Source organism: Otolemur garnettii, unplaced genomic scaffold, assembly GCF_000181295.1.
Source record: "Otolemur garnettii isolate 467f Iridium unplaced genomic scaffold, OtoGar3 scaffold00004, whole genome shotgun sequence".
NCBI classification, from domain to species: Eukaryota; Metazoa; Chordata; class Mammalia; order Primates; family Galagidae; genus Otolemur; species Otolemur garnettii.
The window spans coordinates 32062415-32080772 of NW_003852399.1; the positions used below are offsets into that span (position 1 = coordinate 32062415).

At 42.2% G+C, this 18358-nt stretch overlaps 1 protein-coding gene across 1 annotated transcript in view; it reads left to right on the plus strand.

The window, feature by feature from the left end:
- CDH17 (cadherin 17) overlaps positions 1–14063 on the plus strand; it is a 58780-nt gene extending 44717 nt beyond the window's left edge. The window contains exons 13-18 of the mRNA XM_003782475.1: positions 3051–3295; positions 6741–6871; positions 8802–9041; positions 11129–11248; positions 11372–11485; positions 13829–14063. Of these exons, the coding sequence (XP_003782523.1) occupies positions 3051–3295; positions 6741–6871; positions 8802–9041; positions 11129–11248; positions 11372–11485; positions 13829–13929 (951 nt within the window). The 3' untranslated portion in view covers positions 13930–14063. The remainder of the gene's footprint in view (positions 1–3050; positions 3296–6740; positions 6872–8801; positions 9042–11128; positions 11249–11371; positions 11486–13828) is intronic.
- The last annotated feature ends 4295 nt before the right edge of the window (positions 14064–18358 follow it).

Genomic DNA, 18358 nt, shown 5'->3' on the forward strand with positions numbered 1-18358 from the left:
CCAGAGAGAGAGTCGTGATGTTGTGTGTCCATGAGGTTTCTAGAGAGAGGGCATGTTCTCCAGAACCTCTCTCCATTGGAGCCTTCAAGGACTGAGGACTTTATTATCTTTGTATATCCTGACCAGCCTTCCCACGTCAGGGAATTGCGACACACTCAGTAAAGATGAGTGTGATGTAATTTCTCCTCATAGAGCTCACAGAGGGCGTGGAGCTTGTCCCCTTGAGGATCGAGGGTGGGGATCAAGGAAGATGACGTGGAGAGGACAGCACTGAGCCAGAGCCTGCCTACAGGGAGGATGTTCTCAGATGCTGGGAACGGCAGGCTGAGCCAATTGCAATCATGCCTCCGTTTTTCTCTTCATGAATGAATATTGCCATTTCTGTTATAACGTAAAGGACAGCTCCCCAAGAGTTTCTTGGTCCTTCAGGCCTGGAACGTGAATAAAATAGTGCAGTTTCCACAGTCTGTAATATTCCTTTAGGTTTTACTTTGGTTCCTTAATATTTTGAGGTTCTGAGTCCCTTTAAGAATCTCATACAAGCTATATACTCTCCTCTTGTTAAAACAAAACAAAACACCATATGCCTATAGTTCCCATGGTCTCAGAAACCCCCGAGGACCTTTAATCTTAGTTAAGAAGACCTACTTTGGGGGCTGTTCTACTCTTCAGCAACTTCTTTACAATACCCCCCCATATACTCTTTGCCTTGAGAAGAACCTTAAAATCATGTCGAATGAATTATTTATGACATTTAAGTCCTTTCTACGCTAGCCTGTCACATGTTGTTTAAGCTTATGCTTAAAAGTTTCCAGAGTTGGGAACTTCTGGTGATGAGATGAAGCAACTCTTTCCATTGTGGGCAGCCCTGTTAAATTCTTCCTCTTACTAAACCCAAACTGGAATTTTGATGTTCATTCCTGGTGCTATCTGGCATGGCCTGGAACAAAAGCAGATCATCTATCTAATCTCTACTCACCTCTCCCCACCTCCATGAATTTAAAGTTTTGATTTTGGGGTTTGGGTCCTGAGGCCCTTGGGAACTCATTTTCCATTCAGAATGGAAATCTCTAGATAAGCATTTCCCAGGCTGATTTCTGAGAATTATCTTGAAAAAAATCAGTGTTTTTGCTGAATGAAATGTCTCATGGTTAAATAAGTTTGCGGAGTGGACATTTCATTTCCTTTCCAGGAAAGTCACGATGCACATTAGCATACCACAAGCTCTAATAAGTCCTGCAGTAAAGACTTTTTTTGTGACTCCGTTATCATTCTGAGAAGTCTTTGCTGACACTGGATTGAGAACTGCCCTGTATGAAGCCTTTGTAATTGACACAAACCGTGTATGTTTTCAAAACATGCATACATTGTGGAATGACTAAATATAGCTAACTAACATAAACATCTCACATATTATGTTTTTGTGGTGAGGGCACAAAATCTACTCTCAGTAATTTTCAAGTATACAATATATTGCTACTAACTATAGATACCACATTATATAATAGATCTCTTAAACTCATTCCTTCTGAAATTTTGTATGCTTTGACCAACATCTTCCCAATTCTCCCCACCTCCTGGCAGCCACCATTCTACTCTCTGCTACTGTGAGTTCAACTATTTCAGATTCCCCATATAAGTGAGATCAGGTGGTGTTTGTCTTTTTGTGCCTGGCTTATTTCACTTAACATAATGGCCTACAGGTTCATCCGTGTTGTGGCGCATGATTGGACTTCTTTTCTTTTTAAGGCTGAACAGTATTCCATTGTACATACCTACACTGCATTTTGTTTATCCATTTATCTGTTGTTGGACACTGAGGTTGAATCCGTATCTTGGCTATTGCTGTGCATAATGCTGCAGTGGACATGGGAGTGAGATATCTCTTTGACATATGTCAAAGATTCCATTTCCTTTGGATATGTATTCTGTAGTGGGAACACTAGACAATTTGGTAGTGCTATTTTTAATTTTTTGACCTACATCCTTTGCCATATGTCTGTACTAATTTACATTTCCACCATCAGTGTGCAAGGGATCCCTTTCCTCCACATCCTCATCAATACATATTTTTCATCTTTTTGATGACAACCATTCTAACAGGTATGGGGTAATATCTTATTGTGGTTTTAATTTGCATTTTCCTGACTTTGAGCATTTTTTATTTATTTATTTTTTTGAGACAGAGTCTCATTTTGTCACCCTGGGTAGAATGCCCTGGCATCATACATAGCTAACAACATCAAACTCTTGGGCTCAAGTGATGCTCTGGCCCCAGCCTCCCAAGTAGCTGGGACTACAGGTGCCCACTACAATGTCTGGCTATTTATTTTTAGAGACGGGGTCTTGTTCTTGCACAGTCTGGTCTGAACTCCTGACCTCAAGTGGTCCACCCACCTTGGCCTCCCACGGTGCTGGGATTATAGGTGTGAGCCACTGCACCTGGCTGAGCATTTTTTCATATCCCTGCTGGCTATGTGTATGTCTTCTTTTGAGAAATGTCTATTCTGGTCCTTCACCTAGTTTTTAATCAGGTTGTTTTCCTGGTATTAAGTTGTTTGGGTTCATTATATATTATATCAGGTGTGTTATTTGCAAATATTTTCTCTCAATCTGTAAGTTGCCTCTTCATTGTTTCCTTTGCTGTCAGAAGCTTCTTAGTTTGACACAATCTCACTTGTCTATTTTTGCTTTTGTTGGCTTGCTTTTGGGGTCACACCTAAAAGATCATTCTCAACCTTCCTAAGGCTGTGGTCCTTTAATACAGTTCCTGTGGGTCACGACCTATAGGTTGAGAACCGCTGGTCTAGACCAATGTTGCCTTCTAGTGCTATTACGGTTTTAGATCTTCTGTTAAAGCCTTTAATCTATTTTGAGTTGATTTTCATATATGATGTGAGATAAGGGTCTAATTTCATTTTAATGCTTGTGACTATCCAGTTTTCTCAACTTCATCTATTGAACATATTAGAGTTAAGCATGTGTGGAACGTATGTTTTAAGGGAGCTAATCCCCCCCAAATTAATTTTCTCTTTTTTTTCCCTACACAGCCTCTTGATTTTGAAACAGCAGCTGTTTCCAACATTGTGTTCAAAGCAGAAAATCCTGAGCCTCTAGTTTCTGGTGTAGCATACAATGCAAGCTCCTTTGCCAAGTTCAAGCTTATCGTGACAGACGTGAATGAAGCACCTGTATTTTCCCAACATGTATTCCAAGGAAAAGTGAGTGAGGCTGTGACTATAGGCACAAAAGTGGGCAACGTAACTGCCAAGGATCCAGAAGGTCTGGACATCAGGTAAAGGACCAGAATGCTGGACAGGCCCAACTGTGGCCTGCAACCAAGGCCAGTGGAGAGGAGGAAGAGCTGGGAGGGCTGGAGAAACTGGCCTGCAGTTTCTATTCCCAGGGCTATCCCCTAATGGACCAGCCAGTGATGGTGGGCTTGGGCTTGGTTGAGGCAGGTGTCAATACCCGTTGGGCCTGCTAAGGCATGTGGTTTATTAGTGTGAATCCAGGCCCAGACAAGTGGGAATAGCATAAGGCCACATTTCAGTCCACTTGCTGCAGGTCCAAGCTAGCAGAGCTGGTGAGTGCAAGAGGTGGGGCTCACCTTCCAGAGACCAGCAAGCCATGGCCAGGCCCTGTGTTTGATCCAGATATGTGGGCTGGGGGTTGGGGAAGGGCTCTAGCGCATTATAGGTACTGAAGTTCTAGTTGGAGAGAATGAAACTAAACCCCCACAGGACAGATGAGGCTACCCTATAGGGTTAAGGGAATCTTCTGGGTTCTTCAGCTTTCCAGAGAGTTGGTTTGGGGCAGTAAGAATCATTCCAGACTTCACTTGGAAGGCTAGTGCTCAGGCTGAGGTGGCTAAACAAAATATATAACTATTTCCATTATTTTAAAAAATAATTCTCAATTATTTTTTTCCATTATAATGGGACCCACAATGATTTATCTTAAAAATGATGACTAATTTGCTCAAGCTATAGACGTATGCTTAAGATTATATGTGGGTCAATACAAAAGTTTTGAGATATACAGAAATCAAGAATTGTAAAACCCGCACAGACAGAAACAAATTAAACCCTTCCAGCAATACCAATAAGCTGAGCAAGTTGAAACTTGCATAGGTGAATCAGAAATGACACTGTCAACTGTGTTTCTGGAAAGTGAAATAATGGACCATACCACAGTCTGTCTCAAAACTTTTGTAGTGACCCACTTATAGCTGATAAGCACATAGGTGGGATTTGAACTCAGATCTTTTACTTCTGTTGCCACACCTAATGTCTGTGGCATCACAAATATTTCAGTATGGCTTAAACCAATGCATGCAGTTATGACAATTCTTTAAGTTTCCCTAAACATTTGAGGGGAGTTTTGTCCCACATTGAGGTATATAGTTAGGCACTTGGAATCAGTTCTAAAATCTTTTCTGTTTGTCCATCAAGGAGCAAAGTTATCATCCACTGTTTTATTCTTTAACTTCTCTAGTTTCATAAAGGAAGGAAAAAATAGCAGGGCTTATATTAATGGTTTAATATCAATAGTCCAGAGTCACAAATTAGGAGGCTTAAAATGTTTAAATGTTTGCAGCCATTTACTTAACAAATGCTTCTACCTTCTTCATGAAAATGGTATAAAAATCATTGGTCAAAGACAAGTGAATAAAGATTTTAGTTGATAAGTAGGGAAAACAAAGGCTTTTAATAAAATTTCTCTGATAGAATGAGGAAAAGATATAACATATGTTCAAGTAAGTCGAGGTCAAGAAGACCTCCAAACTCCCTCCTAAGTAGCAAGGGAGTTTGAAATGGAAGATACAGTTCTGGAAGACAAGTGAGGGAAAAGCGTCTCGGGCATGAGGAATAACTAATAGTTCAGATGCTAATAAGAATTGTGGGTGACTCCAAACTTTTGGCCCGAGCAATTTAATTCTCCAGCTCCCAAACCGTATAATCCATTACCCCCCCCCAATAGATCATAATCAAATCCATTAGTAAATATTGTAGATTCTTTCAGGGAAATACACTCAGAATCCAAATGTTTCACACTGCTTCCAATGTAGTCCAAGACCACCTCTTCTCTTCTGGATTCCTTCTTTTCCCCCAATTCACTGCAGTCAGGGTGATCCTTTACGAAAGTAAATCAGATTGTCTGATTCCTCTTTCAAAGCCCTCCAAAGGTTCAAAGCCCACCTCTTTCAGGATGAAATCTCAAGTATATAGCATTTCTTATTCATTACCCACACACATAGCCTAATATAGTGCTTGGCATGTAGAAGAGACCCTCCCTAAAAAAAAGTACATTGTGAGAAAGTAATTCACATGATTTGAAATCATTCTCTTATTCTTGGATATGTAGGGTTTTTTGTTTGTTTGTTTGAGACAGAGTCTCACTATATCACCCTTGATAGAGTGCTGTGGCATCACAGCTCAAGGCAACCTCAAACTCTTGGGCTTAACACCAAAATAATTTTATGGTTGGGGGTCACCACCATAAAACATGAGGAACTGTATTAAAGGGTCTCAACATTAGGAAGGTTGAGAACCACTGGCTTAAATGATTCTCTTGCCTCAGCCTCCCAAGTAGCTGGGTCTACAGGTGCCCACCACAATGCCCAGATATTTTTTTGTTGCAGTTGTCATTAGTGTTTAGCAGGCCCAGGCCGGGTTCAAACCCACCAGGCCTGGGCGTATGTGGCCAGCACCCAACCTACTGAGCTACAGGTGCTGCCAAGGATATGTAGGTTTTTAAAGTTTTTTAATTATAGACAATGTTTTGATATATTAAACTTGGACAATGTTTTGAATATATTAAACTTCTATTACTTTTTTAAAAATGTAGGTAGTATTTCTGGGAGTGGTATTATTTGGAGACATTGGGTGGGTGTGACCTGTGACCATGACATCCTGCTTCCCAAAGGGCTGTACCCAGGGGCCTAGTCTTGTCTCTCTCAATTTCATCTTTCACACACCTACCCCTGAGTTCCAATGAAAACACAAATATGAGTGGGTCACTTTCCCCCTGGCCAGCATTTGATGGCTACCCGTTGTTTCCCATGACCTGGCTCTTCAAAGCTCTGTGACCTCATTTTTTGCCACCTTGGCTTCCCATTTCTGTCCCAGCCCCACTGACACATCTGACTCTCGGCCCTTTCTCTTCTGCTGAAGCATCCTCTTTCTGCCTTTGTTACCACCACCCCTTCAGAAAGACTTCTCTAATTCCCGTAAACTTCTCTTGGATTCCACAGGGGCCCTTTACCACGTTTTATTGGAATCAGTGGTTTCTGTGCCTCCCTCTTCTACTGACTCCGAAGCCCCTTTTGTGACCTCCTCCCTTGGTCAGCTGCCTAATATTGCCAAGCACTCAGTAGGTATTTGTCGAGTGAGGCGTTCAGTGTTACCAATAGTCTGTGAGCACCACCCCATTCTACCCAATGTCTCCCCCTGGGGGTTCAAGTTTTCTTAGAGGGTGGTTTGATTGTAACTCTTTAATTTCCAGAAATGTGTAACTTTTTCCCTCTGGGCACAAACATTATGAGATGTAAGAATGAATGAGTCTTCCTTCTGAAGACAGATAAAATGCAGACTGAAGCACTAGTAATGCAAGACAGTGACCCTTTAAATACTATAAATAACACACCAGTGGTAATGCGGTATGGTGACACGGGAGCTAGCTTCACATTTTCATGCAAAGTAACTTGGGCTTTCTTTTGCTCTTTGCACTTTATGAAGGTATTCACTGAGAGGCGACAGGAGAGGTTGGCTTAAAATTGACCCTGTCACTGGTGAGATCTTCAGCGCAGCTCCGCTGGACAGGGAAGCTGAGAGTGTGTATCAGGTACAAGTGGTGGCCACTGAAGTAGGTAAGCAAAAAAAAAGGGGGGGGAGGGGAGAAAAGACATGATCTGGGGATATGTCAATAGAAATGGGAGGAAGTTGACAAACTGGATAGGGCCAAAGCACCAGGGTATCATCACCGTAAGTGGAAGGATGAGAAAGCCACAAAAGACCAACGTGTGGGCAGTGCCCTCATCCTCCTGGTCTGTTAAAGATGAGACCCACCTGTGCCCCTGAGCAGGGCCACTTCCAAGCAGGGCTGTACCGAGAGGCTGACCAGGCTTCAAGGGTGCTGCTCACTCTGTAGTTTCTTCTGGAAGGTTCTTGTGTCCCTGGCTGAACTACCTCCCTTCTTCCAAAGTGGTTGTGGGTTTCTTGTGGGAGCTCAGAGTGCAGTCAAACCACAGCCTTGTTGACCTAGACCAGTGTTCTTCAACCTTTTTTTTATCTCATAGCACGCTTGAACCTATTTAAAAAAAAAAAAGAATATACTTGATGTGCTTTGAACATCTTTTGAAAATAATTAATGATCTTTAAAAATTTTTGTGACACACCTAAGATCCTCTCACGGCACACTGGTTGAAAAATCACTCACCAGGACCACTGCTCACTCCTTCAGCCTAAAATTGCTGCTTATCAGGCTTCATCCTTTTTGAAGTAGAAAATGTTTTGTGCAGTATTCTCCACTTTGATACATGTCAGGATCACCGGGGAAGCTTGTTCAGTATAGACACTAGGAATCCACCCCTGTAGATTCAAGGTAAACTTTCGTAAGGAAAGACCATGACATAGGTAAGCCCACTGGGGTGGTTTGAACCACCCCAGTATAATCTTTGTATCTCATATAGTTCAGTTGTTGAACTATATTGCTTGCTGACTTCAAATGTGGAATTCCAGAGAATTTTTTAAATTAAAAATTAACTCACAGGAAGGGTATTCTTATCCAGTAACAAGGCTGGTAATTAAAACATTGAGTTTCTTTGCATTTAAGTGGAATTTTCAAGGCTGGGCGTGGTGGCTCATGCCTGTAATCCTAGCACTCTGGGAGGCTGAGGCATGTGGATTGCTTGAGCTCACAAGTTCAAGGCCAGCCTGAGCAAAAGTGAGACCCCCCCCCCGTCTCTACTAAAAATAGAAAAACTGAGGCAAGAGGATCGCTTGAGGTTGCTGTGAACTATGACGCCACGGCACTTGACCCAGGGCGACAGCTTAAGCCTGTCTCAAAAAAAAAAAAAAAAGGTAAATGGAATTTGAGTGTACCACAGGAATTCTAATCAGAGGCTGTAATTAGCTAGTAAATATATCTGCCCAGTTCCTCCCAAATGACAATTAAACAAGTTATTATTAAATAGTTTTATACCAAAAAAGCAAAACAAAAAACCCCTTATGGATGAGGAAACCAGGGCACTAAGAAATCAGGTAACCTGCCCCAAATCATGCGACTACCACCCAGTAATGCTGCAGAGTCCGTGTTTTCTATTACTGTAGCATAGTAAACAGTGTCTGTGCAACCCTTTTTCTAGAACATTCACTTATATGTGTGATCCTCACAGAGCCATAGATGTCTGAAGAAATGAGGCCTAGGAAACTTGCCTGACACCCCTAAAGTAAGGTGTGGTAAGGAGCAAGCGAGGCTGTGGGAGCTGGAGTTAGACTTCTTGGATCGAGAAGCTCTGCTGACTAGCTGTGTGATCTTGGGCAAGTCACAGCTTCTCTGAGCTCAGTTTTCTTAACCTAAAGGTACACCAGTCTTGCAGTCATGTACATAAAATATTAGCACATAGACCTTAGTTACTAAGATTTTTTTAAAACAGTAATAAAACTAGGTCTTTCAGCGTAAAAGTTTATCTTTCTAGCACCTCAGTATATCTCACTGCTTGAGTTTTAAGAAAGGGAAACATCCTTATTAAATGGATGAGTGAGCTGATACCGTGTTTCAATGATTCAATTTCTTAGGTGGGTCCTCCTTGAACGCCGTGTCGCATTTCCACCTGACCCTCATGGATGTGAACGACAGCCCCCCGCGGCTAGTCAAGGAGTACACAGGCTTGTTCTTCTGCTACCCCCTCAGTGCACCTGGAAGCCTCATTTTCGAGGCCACTGATGATGACTGGCAGTTTCCTCGGGGTCCCCAGTTTACATTTTCCCTCGGCAGTGAAAGCTTACAAAAAGACTGGGAGGTGTCGAAAATCAACGGTGAGTTGTCAGAAGCAGGTGGAGAAAAATAATGATGGATGATGAAATGAGGTTTTGTTTCACTCGGTGGGTGTGCAGTACCCAGGACAGAGCTTTCTTCCACGCTCCAGGAAGGAAGCTCATACTCTGAGGTCTCCAGAGGGGCAGAGCTCAGGTTTTGAAGGGAGAGAAGACTGTTCCATCACACAGCATCCCCCTTGGTGGAGATGGATAGTTGGACAACTGAGCATCATGTGCAAAGTTTTCTCATGTCCTGCTATAATCTCTACCCCCATCCATCTTCTCTCTCAGACAACCACTGATCTGTTTTCTGTCCCTATAGATTTTCATTTTCAATAATTTTAACTAGATTGAATAATACAATATATACACATGTTTTTGGTCTGGCTTTCACTTAGCACAATTTTTACCACGTAGAGGTTCTTTCATTGGGAAAAGAATTTTGGTTCACATCACGTGAGCCAAGCCAGCCAGAAAAGAACAACTGTACCTGCAGGATGTGGTTTTTGGTCTTTTCAAGGTTTGCTAACTGAGAAGAGGGGTTGGATTTTACTAAGAATGTGGGTAATAATTCCTGGAATTGGGCTTCCTCCCATTATTTACTTTATAGAGGTGTTTTAGAACTGTTGTGGTGATCTTTTTTTTTTTTTTTGTTTTTTTGAGACAGAGCCTCAAGCTTTCCCCCTGGGTAGAGTGCCGTGGCATTACAGCTCACAGCAACCTCCAACTCCTGGGCTCAAGCGAGTCTCTTGCCTCCGCCTCCCAAGTAGCTGGGACCACAGGCGCCCGCCACAACGCCCGGCTATTTTTTGGTTGCAGCCGTCATTGTTGTTTGGCGGGTCCGGGCTGGGGATCCGAACCCGCCACCTTAGGTGTACGTGGCTGGCGCCGTAGCCGGTTGAGCTATAGGCGCCGAGCCTGTTGTGGTGATCTTTAAACCATGATATGATATCATAATCAGCCTGAGTTCATTTAAGAGAGAGAGACCTGACAAGCCAGTGGAAGCTGGTTCTTGTCTGTGCTTATCAACCCCATTTAGTTAGATTTTAATACCGGTACCCACTCTGCAAGGCCCTGCAGCCAGCTCTGGGTCCGGTAGTCTTAATTAGCTTCATCCATGCGAGATGGCAAACGTAGTGTCGAGTCTGACTGCTCCACTGACCAGACCTTTCCCCACCCCACACCCTTGGGCCTCCCTATTCCCTGAGCCACAGTATTGAAATTGCGCCAGTCAGTAACCCTGTAGTGGCCTCTAAGCATTCAAGTAAAAGGAAGAGTTGCAGGTCTCTCACTTTAAGCCAAAAGCTAGACATGCAAAAGCCAGAACGGGCTGACAGCTAGGCCAAGTTTTTAAAAGTGCTTCTCCAGTGAACAGAGAATAAGAAGGTGAAACAGCTGAGGGTGAACAATGGGACACTCTCTAGTTTCCACTCTCGCACTGTTAACTGTTCTCTTTGCAGTCCACTTAGTGCTCCCCTTTCCCACACTTTTTGCTTTTCATTTTGTGATTTCATTGTTTTAAATGGCCCTGAACCCTAAGGCTGTCTAGCGTTCCTAAGCGCAAGGCAGCTATGATGTGCCTTACAGGGAGGGTACATGTTAGATCATTTTTGTTCAGGCAGGAGTTCCATTGCTGTTAATCCTGAGTTAAATGTTAGTCAACAACAATATATATTAAATAAGGCATTTTTAAACAGAAATATAGAAGACGAGATTATATATGGATCAGTTGATGACCAGCGGCTCACAGGAGCCTCACTCTGCATTTCCCCTGGAGCAATGGCTCAGTATTAACCCAGTGTTTGGGACAACTTTATAGACCCCAACACTGGAAATGATGAGAATCGATGCCATTGGTATTCATTTGTATTCATTTCTACAGAGAAATCACAAACCGAGAATTTAAAGGATACTTTTACCCTTTTCACACTATGAGTGCTAAGGGTGATACTTTGGGTAGGTTGACTCCTACCTATCCAATTCCTAGTCACCCTTGGCATGTGATGTAAGGATAAGCTTTATTTCTTCCTGCTGATGCAGAGACCTGAAGTTGTGTGTTTGTGTCATTCTTTTCCCTGTTCTGACAGGTACTCACGCCAGTCTCTCCACCAAGCACACGAACTTTGAGGAGAGAGTTTATGAAGTCCCTATCCGCATCAATGACGGGGGTCGGCCATCACCCTTGGAAGGCATAGTCTCTTTACCAGGTACGAATTTTGCTATAGGCAATGTCAGGTAGCGTCTGTCCCCCACCCCTACCTCGGGGCAGTTGAGATTCTGTGATGATTTGTTTGCAAATTTAACCTACCAAATACTGTGCCACTTTCCAGTTACCGTCTGCAAGTGTGTGGAGGAAAGGTGTTTCCAGCCAGTAAGTCGTCAGCCTGGGATGCCCACTGTGGGCATGGCGGTCGGCATACTGCTGACCACGTTTCTGGTCATTGGTGAGTATAATTTCTCAAGTCAAGGATTGGGCCTTAGAAATATGAGCTCATGTGTGTTCATGGGCTAGTCTGGTGGCTCCTCAAGGGGCAAGCAAGGCACTAGCCAAGGATACAGAGCGCCAGTGAGTTCCACTAGGCCTTCCTTGGCTTGGCCAAGACGGCTTTTACCACCCTCTGCCTATCATTGCTCTTGGGGTTAGTTTGGGAAATTAGAGGTTTTAGAGGTTAAATGGTTATGTTTTACTCCTACTTACTGAGCTTTCGTGATGGGGAAAGAAATGCAATAGCTGTGTCCCTGATGGGGTATGTGGTGACAGGCAGGACTACACCAATCCTGCATCAGAGTTTATGCTCACCTCTGCCAGTGGTGTTGTAGGTCGAAGTTAGCCTTCCGGTGGAGATGCTGATACACCTGAAGTATACAGGGCAAAATTTCATCGTATGTTTTCATGACCGCAGACCCTGATTCTTTATCATCCAGTATAGTCCCATGGCTGCCCTGGCACAGTCCTCCAATCTGGCTGACTTTAAAAAAAATTTTTTTTGTAAACAACCCTACTACAGGTTATATATCCCTTATCTGAAATGTATGTATCAGAAATGTTTTGGATTTTTTCTAAGTTTGGAACATTATGAGATATTGTGGGGTTCGGATTCAATTTTAAACATGGAATTCACTTGCATCATTGATACTTTCTGTATATGTGAAGTACTTATGAATGAAATAATTTTGACTGTTTTTACCATGACTCATCACTTGAGGTCAGGTGTAGAATTTTCCACTTGTGGTATCATGGTGGCATTCAAAAATTTTTGGATTTTGGAGCATTTCAAATTTTCAGGTTAAAGTTGTTCAACCTCTAGAGTAATCACCTTCTTTCACCTGTTATCCTGACTACAGTTAAATATCAATTCATTAATTCATGTGCACCTGGGTAAAAAGGTTTACACAGTTCTTCTAAAAGAAGGGCTGGGATAATTGTAAATATTCTCTCTGCAACTGGTCTCCTCGTCTGTGACACAACCTGTCACATTAGCCTCTGATTCATGGGGCCAAAAGAGATCTCATTTCCTTTTACCATCAGTCCAAACTCTTTTTTTTTTTTTTTGAGACAGAGCCTCAAGCTGTCCCCCTGGGTAGAGTGCCATGGCATCACAGCTCACAGCAACCTCCAACTCCTGGGCTCAAGGGAGTCTCCTGCCTCAGCCTCCCAAATAGCTGGGACCACAGGTGCCCGCCGTTGTGGACGCCCGGCTATTTTTTGGTTGCAGCCATCATTGTTATTTGGCGGGCCCGGGCTGGACTCGAACCTGCTACCTTAGGTGTATATGGCTGATGCCTTAGCCACTTGAGCCACAGGTGCCGAGCCCCAAACTCTTGTGACATGACCACTTTCCCCTCCAACAGTTGTGCACGGTGACCATCATTCCTCCTGAAGAAACCACTATCTGATGAATACCTTTCATACTAATTGAGCTGCATTTTTGAGGTCCTACTTGCTGAACAGCTTCCCCTCTATCCCTTTATTATACCTTGAAAGGGGTTTTGAATTTAGCCATTTTCTTACATATAGATTTAATCCCACAATCTTACCACAAGTTAAAGGTTAGATGAGTTTGGGGATGTTATAGAAGTAATGGGCTCTTACAGTTTTGTGCCCTTATTTTTAAAATAGGGTTGGAATTATTACAAAATTCTTAATGGGTTTCTGAACCTCTAGTCTTTCCTGCCATGATTCCTCCTGTAAACTTATAGGTTAATTTCCTTAAAACAAATCCCTTTTTCATAGTGGGTTCTGATTGATAGTATACATCTAGGGCTGAGGTGCGCAATGTAATTTTGTAGAAGAAACCAGAAAATTTAAGTAATCTATTCAAGGTCACTCACCAACGTCAGCTGGGGCAGGAAAGAAGGCACCAAAGAAGATGTGGGATTTGGTGTGGGTACAGCCAAAGTCAAGTCTAAAGACAGCTTTTTAGGTTCTCTGGTTGGATTGTGGCCTGGGAAGAAAGACAGACTAGAATCAATACTGGAGGACATATAAAGTTTAGGACAGATGCACAGACTGTGTGGGACACTAGGTTCTTTATTCCTAGATAGAGACCCACCATGTGATTTGGGACTTGGTATATACTTACCGACAGGACAAGTCATTAGTTTACTTATCCAAGGAAGCCAATGCTTAGTATCCCTTATTCACCAGGACAACGAAACTTTGTTAAACCACAAACAAAAAATGAAGTTATATGAGTCATTTTTTCCTATCAGGATACTTCTTTGTAAATGAATGGGACAGTGCATGTTAAGATTCCATCTATTTGACCCTGCGTTTTCTCATTTAGGTATAATTTTAGCAGCTGTGTTTATCCGCATCAAGAAGGATAAAGGCAAAGATAATGTTCAAAGTACTCAGACATCCGAAGTTGAACCTCTGAGAAGCTGAGTTTGAAAAGGAATGTTTGAGTTTATATACCAACTGCTGTTTCAATAACGATCGTCTAATCCTACGATATTACTTTTCATCCAAGATATGCCTTATAATTTTTTACAGCTATTTCCTCTTGCCCTTTAATATTTTTATTTTACTACTCTTAGATAGTCCATGCGCTACAGACCTTAGAGATCTTTTTCATTTTCCCACGACATTTTTTCCTCTCTGTAAAAGCCTTCCCAAAAATATATGCGTTTTCTCCCTTTGGGAAAAGATGGGCTGATTAAATATTCTGTATACTGTTTTCCTATCATCCAGGAGAGATCAGCTGTCTATTACAGAACTTCCTGGATTCCATTTGTGCTTTTTCTGCTCTTATCCTGTGTCCCTTCCTCCGTGCCTCCCTTGGTAGTTCACTGAATTTAGAACACTAGTCAGAGAAGTGGAGTGTCAGGGGGAAAAAAAGACCAGCCTTGTCCTTTACTGTGAACAGACCTGCTTCTGTGTTACTGACCTTCTTTACTCCTGGGTGTATGCTGTTCTCGGGTTGATGTTCTTTAACTCCAGCATGGCACAGACCCACAGAAGGTGTTCAGACACAGCCGCCTGTTTCCACAGAGGGCTACTTCAGAAGCCTTGGTGCAGGAAGCAACCAGCTGCCCGGGCTCGCTCACCACCTACCATGCTTACATGCCGCGCATGTTTTATTTGTATATTAATAAAGTGTTGGTTATTATATATTTAATGTATGAATGAAAATAAGCCTGAAAGGAGTAGAGACCAAAATTCAAGAATAAATATTGGCTGTTTTTGTTTCACTGATCTCTTTGCTTCCTGGTTCTTTTCATTTGTGGAGAGGAAGAACAAGGTTTATTGAATGTTTATCAAAATTGCCTCCTGTGTAGACTTAACCCAAGACTAGAAGTGTACAATAAGATGTAAATTCACTGTTTGCACGATTGTGGATCGAGCAATGTACCGTGTAGGTACATCAGGAATTTAAAAAATTTAAATAAGAACTTTGGAGATTTTAAAGCGCTCCTAGGGCTAGAACTGTTGCCTGGCTCTTGATTTGAGCCCGGGGAGCATTTAACATTACACGGTCCCCTTAGATATTTTAACTAGGGGCAAGAATTCTGCTGGGGAAGGATGCTCGTACAATAACTGCTGAAGCAGGCCATGAGGTTGTGGTTTTCATAAATAATTTTTTTGTGATCCTCTATCGTCTTTTGGAAAGCAGAAAGTCAATCAAAATACCTGTGTTTTAGACCTCAGTATTGCTTTCTTATATACTGTTAGACTCTGCTTCAAACCACTAGGCCTGTTTTCCACATGGGGCTCATCAGGAGCTCCACAGTGGGGAAGGTTCTCTCTCTCTCCTGTCTCACCTTACATTAAAAAACCAAACCAAAAAATAATCCAAAAGCAAATTTACTTGACAAATTATACTCCAAACGGAGAAATAGCACAACTTTAAAAGCAGCTCTTCAGGTATTTTACTTGTAAATTTTTACCAAAGTGATATGACATTCAGGTCACTTCAAATTGCATTATTATTTGCTCTGCTCATTTTGTGGAAATCTTATCTTTACTAAAAAACTGAGGCAGACTGAGGGGGTCTCTCCTGCTTCAATCCATGTTATCCTCTCTGGACCAACTGGCGTCACCTGAAAGTGTGCTGATCACACAGAATTTTCATCAAAGACCATTGATTAATATTCATATTGCTCATGCTGTTCCTTCCCTGAGTGGGTCCTCTCTCACAACCATTTTATCCTTCCCATTCTTAAAATCTTAAAGACCAGTTACTAATCCTTTTCAGAAACTTCAGTTTTCCTACGACCAGGCCCCTGCCTCATCTAAGCTTCCACACTTTAGTGAGGAAAATAATTGCTCTGGCCAGGGGAAATCATACCAGGGTCCATACCATCTTTTTATAAGAATAGTTGGAGTTCCCACTGGGAAACATGTCCCCCACCCCTATCCAATCCCTATCAACCCCCTGTTTTTTTCTCCAACACTTCAGCTCTAGGATTGGGTACCATACCCGTGAGATTCACTTCTAAAATTTTAGTTGTAACTCTCAGAAACGAGATCTCTTTATGTGGAATTTGCTAAACTAGTAGGAAGTAAGCTGAGCATTCTGGTTACCATCAGAGCTAAGCCTTCCCCAGAATGAGACCCTATAAAGTCAAGAGATGAGAGAACATTTTGAAGATGTTACCGTGTCTGACGGCAATCTTGCTCTAGACCAGTGTTTTTCAATCTTTTTTATCTCACAGCATACTTGAAGCTATAGTTAAACTTCTGTGGCACACTTAAATTATGTTGATCAGAAAAAGAGTTAAAAAAAATGCTTACTGTGCTTTGAACTTCTTTTGAAAATAAATTAATGATCTTTTAAAATTTTCATGGCATACCTAAGATCCTCTCATGGCACACTGGTTGAAAATCACTGCCCTAGACTTTTCCATCCTATGATCCAATACCTTTTTTTTTGCTTAAAACACAGTAAATTTCTTCCCCTTGCAACCCAAACAGTGGACATTTGTATTTTGCATGTGCCTTTCTTGAGGTCTACCATGAGTGCCTGTTTGATCCCTCCAATGGTCTGGTACTTCTCAGAATCTCTCAGTGCCACTCTGTGAGCACAAGACCTGGCTCATCATAGTGGCTCCTCCATACTTTTTTGAAGAATAAATAAAATAGTTGATTCATTTTGGCCACTTAAACTATTGTCATTTAAGTGCCACGCATTTGCAAAGTCTGAACTAGAGGACAAGGCATATCTCTCATCCTCGGTGTACACTTACAGTCTCCTCAAAGACCCCTTAAACTCCCCCCTCGTCACCCTCCTTTTCCCTTGCACACCCCCCATGCTGTTCAAACATCCTCAGAGCAGGCTGTAGTGGTGAATGAAGCCGGGAATAAAAAGATGAGAATTTCTGGCTCGCTAAGAACTAGTTCTGAGAGCAAGAGGGTCTCAGGTAGGTAGGGATGTAGGTGGAGTCTTGTGAGCAGGTATATAGAAAATCTCAGGAGCTTCTAGAGAGCAGTTAGTTAAGGGTAGAGAGCAGAAAGGTAGAGACATTATTGGGCCATAATCCACAAGCAGAAAGTGGAGATTATCCTGGAAGTATCGAAGGGAAGGGTTTGCTTCCAGGGTTCTCTGTGAGGTTACCCACGTCACGGCAGCTTGGTAAACTTGAAGATACACTATCTTACAATATCAAATTTGGAAAATCATTTTAACCATTTTCAAGCGCACAGTTCAGTGGCATTAAGTCCAGTCATGCTGCTGTGCAACCATTACCATCCATCTGCAGAACTTTTTCATCCTTCCAAATGAAACCACTAAACCCTAACCCCACTCTTCTTCCCTCAGTCCCTGAGAACACTATTCTCACTTTCTATCTCTATGAATTTATTTTAGACATCACATGCAAATTGAATTATATACTATTTGTTCAAGATATTAGTATTTTAAAATAGTAACTAAAAGAGAAAGTTGCATACAAACCTAAAAAAAGTCACCTCATGAGAGAAGACTATCTCAAGGCCAACGTTTTTTATTTTTGCATACATCCATAGATGTCACACACTGTATACACATAAAGATACCCTATCCACACACGTCTACACAACACACTTGTGTTGCCCAGACACCAAACATACTCCCACATTCCTCCTCATGAAAGCTAGTCTCCTTCCACCTGAGCCCCAGAAAGCATATTCAGGTGTTGGCTGAGCTGCTGTCTAGTATAGCGGTTCTCACTGGATGTATATTAGAACCACCCAGAAGAGCAGTTACAAATACACATTCCAAGCTCCATCCTTATTGAATTAGCACAGGCCCTCGCCTTCTTTACAAGAATCTCCCCAGGTGACTGTAATATGCAAACACAACTGTAGACCCTTGGTCCCTGGAAGACCAAGTTAGTACAAGGCTGGTAGGGACTGATTAAAGGGTATCCCCCAAGTTCCTGTGTTGAACCCTAAGCTTTGATGTGACTATATTTGGAGGTATGGCTTTGAGAAGGTAAGATTAGATAAAGTCATCAGAGTTTGGTTCTAATCTGCCAGAGCCAGTGTCCTTAGAAGAAGGGGCAGAAACCAGGGTGTATAAACTCTGTCTACACGTGCACGGAGGAACAGTCATGTGAGGACATAGCAAGGTGACTGTCTGCAAACCAGGAAAAGAGCCTCCCAGAAACTGACATTGATGGACCTTGATCCGGAGATGCCTCACTGTTCATTGTGGCTGTAGCGTTCAAGAATATACATAAAATCACATTTATGTAGGTGACTTTTGTGCATGTGCTTGGAGAAACGGCAATTTAAAATAATACTGATGATGTAAAAACAGACTTTTTATAATACAATTACTTCCTATTTTATTGATTTTCCATGTTTGTGTTTTTACATACCAGCATGGTGCAAG